The sequence below is a fragment of the Rutidosis leptorrhynchoides genome, chromosome 10, assembly GCF_046630445.1.
Source record: "Rutidosis leptorrhynchoides isolate AG116_Rl617_1_P2 chromosome 10, CSIRO_AGI_Rlap_v1, whole genome shotgun sequence".
NCBI classification, from domain to species: Eukaryota; Viridiplantae; Streptophyta; class Magnoliopsida; order Asterales; family Asteraceae; genus Rutidosis; species Rutidosis leptorrhynchoides.
Genome location: NC_092342.1, coordinates 351401639 through 351413762, shown reverse-complemented (window position 1 = coordinate 351413762; position 12124 = coordinate 351401639). Strand labels below are relative to the sequence as shown.

Below are 12124 nucleotides of genomic sequence, written 5' to 3'. Positions count from 1 at the left end.
ATCATCTTTGTTCTTACACTTCATTATTAGTATTCTAAATCAAGAATCAAATCACTAAAGGTAGTTATAAGCCTACTGAATTATAACATCAAGAATCAAACCACTAAAGGTAGTTATAAGCCTACTGAATTATAACAATTATTTTTTTTTTCAACATACCGTAAATTAAGGTCTATATTGTTAGGTAGGTTTCGAACGACTTAAATTTACTTAAACGGATATTGGTATCATTTCAAACTCAACGCCAACCATCAATCAATAATATAGTCAACCTGGAAACATTCAACCAGTGCATCCTTGTCTTCACAATTCGACAAGATTAAAATAACAAGTTCAAAATACTTAAACCATCTATCTTTAGATGGAGCATAAAACTGAAGAAACGATATGCAGTGATCCAGTAACCACTAAAAGACCAGTTCGATTGCCGCCCTTTGATCGAAGTATCTCATCCCCAATCCTCATTGATTCCATTAATGAACTACTAGTAGAAACTAAAGTTACATTATCTACTTGCGGAGCTGATTGGTTTTTAATTAATTCATTATATTCTTCAACTTCAAACTCAGAAAACTTAATACCCAACTCATTAGCAGCTTGGGTCCAACGGTCTCTTAACAAGGACACAGAAGCAGTCCTGTCACGGTCCCCAGCAATGCTAACTTCTGTCAAGATTATACCACCCAACTCCTTCACTACAACAACAACAACAACATATTATTATGACGTTAGACGCGATATATAACTAGTACCCCCTTATAATTATTGAGGAATCTTTTAAATATTTGTCAGATAGTCAAACAATGCATGCTTGATATACGTGTTATGGGCTTTCAAATAAGAATAGGTGGTACATGGAAGGGTTGGGTGGGTTGCACAACGGCTTAAATTGCTAAGCTTTTACAAAAAAAAAAAAAAAAAACATGTAGGGTGTCGGGTAGACCCATCAATATTTCAGATTACATATGTAATAAATATATTTATTATGATTACAAAAGTTATTATTATAATATGAGCAATGAGGGACTGTACCTGTAAGTAATTCTCTAGCAAATGCTTGATGATCTTTGTCACTTGCCATAGCAACCACAAAAGCTAATTTTGTGTCTGGATATGTAATCTGAATCATGTCAACCAACGCTTTGGCAGATTCTTTGGTATGAGCTGTAATATTATTTTTATTTATGAAAGAATTAAATTAAATAGTGAACTATTTTGGTCAACAATTAGGTTTGCGTGTGGATAAATAACTAAAAAATAACCTCCATCTAGTAGTATAGTAGTATCAGGTAGTCCTAATGCCTCAGCTTCAACAGATGTTAAAAATTGACTTCTTCCAAGCAGTTTTGTACTTTCTAGACCACTACGAATTGATCCATCACATATTCTCCATCCTGATTATATACACACATAATAAATAAAACAAAATAATAAAATAAAATAAAAGTAAAAATCAAGCAAAACAAAACAAGCTTCAAATAAAACCTTGATGGCGAAGGCAGAGTGCTGCACAAGTGGCAGTTGCAGCATTCTGAAGCTGGTGTAGTCCCAACAAACGCAGTTTTATGTCATGCAACTCAATAGACTACAAAAGTTTACAAAAAAACTTTCAGGATCCACATTTGAACTGACGAGATAATGTAAATCAGTGTCGTGGTTATTAGAAAGGGTAAGAGGGTAATTTACAAGGAAAATATTCGGTGCATACTAGTTGTAAGTCTTTCTTAATGTCAAGTATGATATCAGACAGCTGGCAGGGAACACCCGAAATATTGGTGATACCCTTAACGATACTTTTATTTCCATGATCAGATGCGTTAATTACTGGTGAACACGTTGAAGATGCCTTATTCTGAAGAATGAGCTTGATGTGTGAAATATAGGGCCCACCTAGAATCACCTGATATTTTCACGCCCATCACCAAATGTAGCCATTAATGATTAATAATGAAATGAAGTACGGAGTATGTATTACTGATCTAGTAAGTCTAGAAATAAATCAATATATGAAACTGGGATGAACCACCTAACTGGACGGCCATGTTTAATAATGCCTGATTTTGCAGTTGCTATATTTTCCAATGAGCCCCCTAATGCAGCCAAATGTTCTTCACCGATTGTTGTTATAACAGAAGCTGCAAGATCTGAACTAGATATTATATTAGTTGCATCACGAGCACCACCTAAACCTGCCTACAATTTAAAAAAAAAAAAAAAAAAAAAAAAAGAAAGTAAATTATTAGTAGAGTACAGACAACAAATTTGTTTCAACAAAAAAATTTAGAGAAAAAGTCAACCTCAATAACTGCTATGTCAACGTTCTCTTCAGCAAATAGATTGAATGCCACAGCAGTCAGAACCTATACCATGACATAAGATGAACTGATTAATCTATTGCCACCAACAAATTTGTTTACAAGGAGTAATCGTGACATTAAATACTTCTGAATCTGTTTTTTACAATGTCAGTTGAAAGGATACCTCAAAATGACTAAGGTGCCCCATTTCGAATTCCACAGCCTTATCAAGAACAACTTTTATCTTTTTAAACAAGAATTTTATTGCCTTTGCTGATACCATATCGCCTTGTCTTCCTACTGTTATGCGTTCCCTTATGGTCTTGATATGGGGACTGCTCATAGTAGAAAAATCATATGCTTACTAGTTACTACACTAAACTAATTGTGCTACTAATTGACATATAACGTAAGTAATACCTTGTGTAGCAACCAACAGAATACCCCTCGGCACGTAAAATATTGGACATAAATGCAGCGGTTGAGCCTTTTCCTTTGGTCCCAGCAATGTGAATAGCCTGTATAAAGTTATTAACAAGTTCATTTAAAGACAACAAACATTTAACCATGGTAAAAAAATCATATGGAAAATAGTTCAGTAGTTCATGAACCTTATATTTAGATTGAGGGTTTCCAAGTGATTGCATTAGTCGCTTCATTCTTCCAAGATCAAAACCTTCATCAGAGTCAGTTCCAGCACCTTTCGGAACACCAGACTTTTCATGGTTCTTCAAATTATCCAAATAATCATTGAATTCCTTCAGTTCTGAATCTTGTTCTGACATCAATTTTGAGAAGTTACGGTTTAGACATAAACCATTTAACGGTATTTTGCCGCCAGCGGCTGTTAAATACTTCTGGTGATGATGAAAGTTGCCAATAATCCCCAAATACTTCATCTTGTTCATCACATGTCCTGTAATCTCTCCTCTAATAACTTTACTAGCTAAGTCTTTATGTGTCGGACATTATTTTCGTTTCTTGTGATCCAAATAGTTTGTGAATCCTATTTGAAACTGAAAACAAGACATAGACATCTATAGTTCAGTTGAGCATTTTATTGAATGATTGAATTATACAAATTTATTAACTATGAGATTCCTCAAACGAAGCTAAAACCCCAAAATGTTAATTGCAAGTATGAAGCAAAGGAACCAAGTCGGTGGTGGTGGAGTGGACAAGGGCCTACCCCTTTAACAAGGGGATCATGGGTTCAAATTCATGCAAGCAATTAAAAACCCCATCTTGGCCACGGAGGTTCACCCGCGATGACTCCGGGCTGCCCGCAAAGCGGGTAGTCGCCCTGGGATATAGTCGACTCGCATAGCGAGGAGGAAACCCAGGCTAATCAAAAAAAAAAAAAAAAAAGTATGAAGCAAAGGTAGATAGGGTTTCTAATACCTGAGTTCAAATGGCAAGGAATATCAGAAGGGATGGATTGGAGCTTCACACCTGCTTTTGAAGACAAATAACACTACTTTCAGTAGTTGAATGGGAAAGTTTCTTGCTTAATTAGTGGTTGAATGCACGAAGTGATTACGCTTATATCAACATGTTATGATTAGTGTTTTGATTTTTGAACGAGTACGAGATTTAGCTTAATCGAAGCACATTTAACTACACAACTGAAACCTAATTATGTTAAGATTGAAATACAGAGATTGATAATATAAAATAATAAGGAAATATATATGTGGTTAATTTATAATGGTGTCGCCGGGAGAAATGAGCGGCGGCCGGAGGACGGAAAATGAGAGAGAGCGGTGAGCGTATAGCTCCTTTTCTAGTGTTTATATTGTACCAAGTTTGATCCTTTTTCTATGTGATAACTGCATAATCAGTCCCTAATTTCTATGTGAAAATGGCCAAATGGGCGTGGCGAATTGAAGACACTTTTTCGTGATATTAGTTGATTATGATGTTTTCAACTACTTCCCCGCATTTTTTGTGTTTCGTTCTTGCGTTGGTGATCCTGCCTTTGCCTTTTGGTCTGGTTTCAACCTATATATCCTGCTGAACTGGTTCATATGTGTTGAGTTTAAATGTTATATGTGTCGAGTTTAAATGTTTTATTGGTTTCTTGCAATGTGGGTTTGTTTATTGTCTTGAGAGCCGGGTGTTCGCCTTTTTTAGTGTGTAGGTGTTTGGTGGGACGGAGTGACGTTTGGAGTGTTCGGGAGTTTTCTTGTTTTGGGACGAATCTAGATTTATCATAATGCAATTAGTCCTATGAACCGGTTATCACTAAGGTCATGTTCAGTAAGAGCAAAACGGTCCTTAAAACTTTGCGGGATTGTGCGTGAGAATGTATTACTAATAAGATGAAGTAAAGACATAACAATGAGAAGAGAGATCTCTTTTCCTAAAATGCCCTTGTCTTTACCATGGTGGTTAAGATCTATACCTGCAACTACTAGGGAACAGATGGATCACCCATTTCATTAGTTGGATACAAACACTCCATGATAAGCACATACATTTGACCCAACCCATGAGTTCAACAACCCATTTGGGTCACTTTTGATTGCATACTTCCATGCTTAAAAGGCAATATAGGCACTCTTGAGACGTGAAGGTGAAGGAGATGATGGATTTTGCATCCCTCACCCCACCAGCCCACCCACCACCTACACCAACACTAACACCAACACTAACACCACCACCAACAATGAATGAGGCACCATTTCTTGTACGGATGAACTTAATAATGTAAAGTAAAAAAGAAAAAAATGAAACATTTTTCTACCATTTGTTTTGTGGGCTATTGGGGTTTCTTCCATTTGATAACTATTTTAGTAATAATAAATGTAACCTTACAATACAGAGAATAGATAATAATAGATACTCAGTACTAAATAATAAAGGTGGTGTGATTGTGATGAAGTAATGAACTTGACTCCATCGGCCATGGCTACTTCTCAAAAGGCTGCCATAAGAAACTACCTTACCAACAAATATCCATGATTACATGATGCAACAAAACAACAACAAAACCCAATACCACATACATGATGCGGCAGTGATTGCCAATTACATACAAATTTGAATGCAAACAAAGATGGCTAGCAAACCGAAAGCAATCAATGACAATACTAAAACTGACCAATAATTTGCAATGTTTTTGTTGTACGAAATCAGAGGATGTAGTACATTGGATTTGGAAGTTTAAAGGATCTTTCTCCTTTTGCAAAACCCAACAAATCGCTCCATTGGTCTCCGGAGTTACCGTGTATTCTGTACCCTTCATCTTTGAGTTCTCGTCTCTTCTCGGTTTTGTACAAAGTAGCTGGTTTTCCTAAATCTGAATCCGCCCTGTTTCAACCATAAAACAGATAAAAGCTAAGCAACACATAATAAAACATGAATAATTAAAGGTACCAAAATGGGTCAGTTATTATTATATAGTTAGGTCTGGGCTAAAATGGTCCATTTTGGTACATGCCAATCCACATAGAACTGCAACCACTTTTTCACAATTTTTAAACTCTTTTTATATATAATTGATGTATATGTATATGTAACATCGCAATAACAAACCTATATCTTTGATTCTTTGAATATATTTAGGAAGTTGTACGTAGGTTTGCCATATTAAAACAAAAAGTAAGAGGTTATGTGCATTACATATAGACTTTAGACGACTTCAGCCTGCTCAGCTCATATATGGAACTCTGTTCCTTATTTAGCCAAAAAAAAAAAAAAATGTTCATTCGCTCGTTTGACCATTTAAAATAAATCACAATTCAAATAGCCTCTCAAACATTGTTGAGATACATTGAACAAGTTACGAAGTGTAAATGATTCTTAATAAATTAGAAAAAATTTTACCTTAATAGAAGCTTTTCATAGTTGTTGAATCCGGAATACTCGAGATTCTTATCCGTACATTTTCTTTGAAATTCACTTCGGCCGGTCAACAAGATAATTGTGAACCCTAATTTTTGAAGTTCTTTGTACAACCTGAGACTTGCAGGTAAAGCAGGAGCTTCGGCCATGTCTACCCACTCATTAAAAGAGTCCTCATCAAAAACCTCCGATCTATTCACACAAACTCAATCTAGTTACATTACACATAAAGAATACTATAGCATCAAAGTTTAATATGAATGCAGCTAGAGGTGGTAATTTTGAACCATTTTCTTATGAATGGGTCAATTACAGTCAAAGTGCCTTTTTTTGCATAAAACTTGTTAAATCATAATGTTGAAACAATAGATGTTGATTGAGATAATATGATCACTGTAAGCAATATCTGATCAAGCTTGGCTAATTACGTTGCACAGGTACAACTATTTTAACCGTTTCTACCAACTACCAGTCTAATCCAAATGTACTTATTGTAATGCATAAATTACAAGTTAACCTAATAATTACTAGTATCGAACGATTAAAAGAGCATCGGAATTACCCGTATCCGTGAATAGCATAATAAGGCAGATTCGATAACAGCGTTTCATCAATATCAAAGATCCAAGCATCTTTACCGTCACCGGCAACCTTCACCGTTTTCGCATACTCCAATGCGTTCTCAGCAATAACCTCCGAATCCGACCGATATCGGTCTCCGTGCATATACTCTTTCACGAAGTTTACACATCGTTCTGGAACAGCGTACCAGACTCCGGCATCGTTAACTTCGACGGAAAATTTCCAGCTTTCGCAGTACAAATTGTCGTCGCTTCGATACCGGAGAATGCTGGAAGAGAATGGTAGTTTTTGTTCTTTCGATGATAAGATGATTAATCGTTGTGATAAGGAGTTTGTGGCGAATGAAATGAGGAGGAGTGCGACGGCGAATTGGCCGGAGTTCATGCCTGAATCAATGTTTGGATGGATGGAGTCTGCGGACTGTGTATACATACATGATATCTTCAGGGAATTTATAAATTTAGTACTTGTAATATTGATAAGTATGTGGTCATAGATCTTTGACTTTTCTTTTGACATTTTTAGTCCTCTTACAAAAATTTAATTTTTGAAGAAAATAACGTTTGTTTATGTGTTTTTCCCTCAAATTGCATCGACACAAACTATGTTTTCCAGGGCATATAACAAGATGACACATAATAATAATAAGTAAATATAAACATTGTTAACGCTATTTGTTAATCTTCATATTAGCATTAAATATAGTAAAGTAAACAGTAAAATAAGCGGCCTTAAGCAATTTTTACTCTAATCTAGATAAAATTTTGATATAGATTAAACTTGAGTATTGAAGTATTTCAGATAAATTTGAATAAATGACATCTAAAAATATTTGATTGTAACGTCTCGTTGACTCTACAAGTAAATAACATAACATATATTTCTAATAAATTTACATAGGAATGTATACATGAAGACAAAAAAAATGATACTATAAACAACTTTTTAAACGACACCCAAAAAATTTGTTCATTTTAACAAATCACCTAATATTACGTTGATAACCTATTTGATAGACTATATACACAATACATTTATATAACACGTATTGTTATAAGCATATTGTAATATTGTATGTAAACCCCTTTATTTCTATACAATATGTTCTTAACTGATGTCTTGCCTAAAAAAGTTTTTTATGTTTATTAATTATTATTCATGTTCACAATCTTATAGATATTCAATAATTAGAGGACTATTTGTGTAACATTAGACAAGTCAAGAAGTCAATTTAACCAAAATCGGATCGGGTAAACAACGGCGAAACTTCTAGTATTACTTGCTACGTCAGGCTACCTTGGATTTATAAACTAGTATCGTCTTTTTCGTTCTTTCTTTTTCTATCAAGATATAATCGATCGCTGCGTCATCACCGCTCAAATGTCATCTCCCGCAGAGTAAGTTTGTAAAATTAGTTCGTGATATTGCTTGATCTTTTGTATTTTGTGTTTTAGAGAACTGAATATTGTCCAATTGCTGCTTGTATTAATTTTATGATGATTCAGAGAGTTGATACATAGATTAAACTGCTAATTATAGATAGTTGCTTGGGCTTAATGAGCTGAATTTAATTCGACGTCTGTGAATCGCGTTTATTGATATGATTTAGTTCAATTTCAAAGTTAAAGGAATTCAAATGCGTTGGTGAATTTACTGTTATTGTTCAGTATTCAAAAGTAGAGACCAAATGGATCAAAACTAGCCTGGTAAATAGTTAAGTGCACGTAGAAACTGAAAGGGTGAAAGCAGTAGCGGAACCAGGATTTTTTTTCACCTGGGGCAAAAAAAAAATTAAAAACCGTAGCAAGTTTTTTGGGCAAAATACGGAGGTTTTGGGGGAAAAATTGGAGGTTTTTAGGCAAAATACGGAGGTTTTTGGACAAAATTTGAAGTTTTTAAGGCAAAATTTGGAGAAATTTGGGCAAAATTCGAAGGTTTTGGGCAAAATATGTATGTTTTGGGGCAAAAAAAATCCACCGGGAGCGAAGTCGAAAAATTCAAAATTTTAACACTGAAAAGTGCAAATCCACTGGGGGCGGGCGCCCCCCTTGCCCCCAAAATAAAAACGCCCCTGAGTGAAGAAAGTATGTACTTTTACGTTATTAATTAATATTTACGTCATTAATTAGTAATTTAGGTGTGTATAGATAAAAACTGGTGTGTGGAAAAAAATCTTTTCTTAAGAAATATGTGGCTGTATGGCCTGAATATACAAGGTATAGGACAATAGTCGAATAAAAATCAATATTCGTCGTAGATTATTATGAGTTCATAGTAATAATGTTTAAGCTTAACTGATATGAAGGCTCTGCTAAAAAACATTTTTTTGAAAGCAATGTAATTCCGTGTCATATGAAATGCTTTGACATATTGAATACACTCTCCACCACCATGCGTACAAGTATTAGTGAAAATACGTTACATTAATTCAATATCGATTTATTCTCTTTGATTACTGAATCTATCTTTAGTCATATGTAACCACATAAGGAGCACTTTATATGTTTTTGGTGCTTATATAGTGAAAAATTCTAGTAATAATTTTTCTTTGGAGTTTGTAAATAACCATATTTTGGCGTAGGAAATGTAGAGGTGGATTCCTTCTATATTGGTGTCTTTTTAACCGAGTAACAAAATAAGATCATTTCGATTTACAAAGAACCACCCGTTACAATTGCAAACATTGTTCCAAAATTTTGATAATGAGATCTCTAGCCAAGGTTGCTTGATTCTATTAGTAGGGAACATTAATGCATTTTTTGGTTACAAGTTTGCTGTGTTCATTTGTATGGTGTACATTACTACTTGGTCTTGAATTTCATCTTATGTTTTCCAGTTTGAGCGTTTACATATTTGGTTGGGCATTCGTTCGTTAATCCATCTTCTGCGCTGTCATTGCAGATATTACAAGTCACTTCCACCTATAAGCAAGGCTTTTGCTACCTTGTGTTTGGCGACCACAACATTAGCCACATTAAAGCTATTGCCTGTTTATTATATTGCTTTGATCTATGAAGAAGTATTCTACCGCCTTCAGGTATGGGTTCTGTTATGAGCTATTAGGATGTTTTCGAGAGGGTTAGTCGATCTTTTAGGAGATGAATCAGTTACAAGTTATAACCTTTGTTGAGATATTAGAAGGAAAATTTATGAGTAATGTTAATGTGATAGATTAAAAACTTATAGTTCGATATTCCTACATTAGTATAACATCGTTCATTGCTCTTCTATGGTGATTACTTTTTCACTTTATGTTGGATATTGTTAATAAGTAACTTGTTACTATAGTTTAATTTATATCATTTTTTATGGTATATTGTCTTAGTTTATGCCAAAGGCATGCGGTGTGGAGTGGCTATTTTCATATTGTAACATATATGATCATCGTTTGATTCTACATTGATTTCTTAGGTGTGGAGGCTGCTTACAAACTTCATCTTTCTTGGTCCTTTCTCTATAAACTTTGGGATCCGGTTGTTAATGATGTGAGTAAATTGAAATATGATCCTGTATATATCTTTACATGGACATGCTCTAATTTTTCTTTTGGAAGTTTTTCTTCAGATTAAGATATGGAGTTCAGTTGGAGAATGGGCCATTTAAAGGGCGTACATCAGACTTTCTCTGGATGATGATATTTGGATCAGCAACACTTTTGGTAAGCCAGATGCTTTAAAATATGAAAGTCATCATAGTTATGCTTGAGTATTATGATAGTGCATGTCTTGTAGCTCTTTCAAATCAAAATTTGATCTCATATTAGACTCATTCACTTATTAATTTATTGATTCTAGAAAAAAGTAGGCTTATTGTACTTAGGAATTGGAACTAAAGGTGGCAATCACCTTGCGAATTGTTAGTATTTATGTGGATTGATCTGAAAAGGTAATATCCTTTGTATCTCTAAGAACAGGTTAAGAAAAGCTTTTAATAAGCATGTAAAAATGGTTGAAAGTCTCTCTAAATGTACTTTTAGTTGATGAAACCTCTGAAATTGTTTTATTCAAATGAACATGTAAAAAGGACCAAAGTTCTTACCTTTTTGTGCCTTAACCTTTTTCTTCCCCTCGACCAACGCTTTAGTCCCTGTCTCAAGATACCTTAACTAGGTCAAATTATGTAATGTTATACTATTGGTTTTTATTGTGTTCTCCCTCTAAATATGCCTGCATGTTTAGGTATTAGCTGCCATTCCTTTATTCGAGTCCTACTTTATGGGGGTATCGCTGGTCTTTATGCTCCTCTACGTGTGGAGCAGAGAATTTCCAACTGCGAATATCAACATTTATGGCCTTGTTCAACTTAAGGTATGTATTCTGTTGTATAATATGTGTTTTTTTTTCCTTTTTTCCTTATTCATGTTTGTGTATTAGGCAAATGTCCTCTGTGATTGACTACAGTTTTCAAGGCTTAATATACGAAATGAAGCTCTTTATTCAATTCTAAGTTGTCTACACCCTTATTTGATTTGCAGGCATTTTATTTACCATGGGCCATGCTTGCTATGGATGTCATTTTTGGTTCACCGATTGGGCCTGATCTTTGTGGCATCTTAGCCGGGCATTTATACTACTTCTTAACCGTCCTGCATCCTTTGGCTGGAGGAAAAAACATGTTGCAGACTCCAATGTGGTTGTATCCTTTTTACACACAGTCCCTATTCTTTTTGCATTTCAATACAACATTGGTAGACGGGGATTTTCAACTTGTATGTCCCTTTTAACTTGTTTTTTTCCGACTAATCTTTTGATTTGAACTGGTAAAAAAAATACCCAGTATGACCCATTTATAAGTAACTGGGTAGAAATTGTCACCACTACTTTGCACCCATGCACTCTTGAGATAAACAGGTAGTAATAAATTTATCAACTTTTTAATACAGTTCTTATTTGAAACTTCTTAACTCATCTCTCTCATTAGACGGAAAATCGTTGGAAGGTATAGAATTGGAGCTCCAGTACATACCCAAACTCAGGCAGCCAGCAATACTAGTGGGGTCTTTAGAGGAAGATCGTACAGAGTCGGTGGATGAGTTGTTAGTTTTATTTGGTTGATCATCAACAGTTGAACGTATTAATTCAAGAACTTTTTGCATACTAATTTCCAGTTGATAAATGTAATTTTGATTCAACCTTGAATGAATGATGAATCCTTATAGAGGAAGACTTGGCATTTGCACATTACTACTCATCTTTTTGACTGGGACATTAATGATTTATATGTTTCTTTACATTTAGAATGATCAAAATGATTAGTTGTCCATGGATGATACAATGAGACTTCCATATTCGATGAAAGCAGAAAAATACCTTATTTCATACCTTGGAATTGTTGGAAGTACAGTCTAGCTTGATCTTAGTTTTCCATTCAACTCATATTCAACTTCTAAAAAAAGTTTT

The 12124-nt window shown here is 34.6% G+C and overlaps 3 protein-coding genes across 4 annotated transcripts; 1 reads left to right on the top strand and 2 right to left on the bottom strand.

Moving 5' to 3' along the window:
• Positions 1-306: 306 nt before the first annotated feature.
• LOC139872376 (dihydrofolate synthetase) lies at positions 307-4026 on the bottom strand. Of its 2 annotated transcripts, none has more exons than XM_071860234.1 (11): positions 3699-4026; positions 2909-3313; positions 2718-2815; positions 2482-2632; positions 2298-2360; positions 2032-2193; positions 1709-1900; positions 1486-1585; positions 1263-1394; positions 1033-1164; positions 307-695 (listed from the first exon to the last, which is right to left on the bottom strand). In XM_071860234.1, exons 2-11 carry the CDS (start codon positions 3203-3205, stop codon positions 358-360), a joined length of 1665 nt encoding a protein of 554 aa, XP_071716335.1. In that variant the 5' UTR covers positions 3206-3313; positions 3699-4026; the 3' UTR covers positions 307-357. The 2 variants fall into 2 exon arrangements, with proteins under 2 accessions (XP_071716335.1, XP_071716336.1); XM_071860235.1 differs by having other exon boundaries at positions 527-690.
• Positions 4027-5076: 1050 nt separating this feature from the next.
• Positions 5077-7123, bottom strand: LOC139873029 (acid phosphatase 1-like). Its single transcript, XM_071860956.1, has 3 exons — positions 6706-7123; positions 6126-6335; positions 5077-5609 (listed from the first exon to the last, which is right to left on the bottom strand). Exons 1-3 carry the CDS (start codon positions 7107-7109, stop codon positions 5432-5434), a joined length of 792 nt encoding a protein of 263 aa, XP_071717057.1. The 5' UTR covers positions 7110-7123; the 3' UTR covers positions 5077-5431.
• Positions 7124-8105: 982 nt separating this feature from the next.
• On the top strand, positions 8106-11888 carry LOC139871492 (derlin-1-like). The gene is made up of 7 exons (XM_071859196.1): positions 8106-8122; positions 9627-9762; positions 10137-10210; positions 10290-10383; positions 10904-11032; positions 11200-11360; positions 11646-11888. Exons 1-7 carry the CDS (start codon positions 8106-8108, stop codon positions 11755-11757), a joined length of 723 nt encoding a protein of 240 aa, XP_071715297.1. The 3' UTR covers positions 11758-11888.
• The last annotated feature ends 236 nt before the right edge of the window (positions 11889-12124 follow it).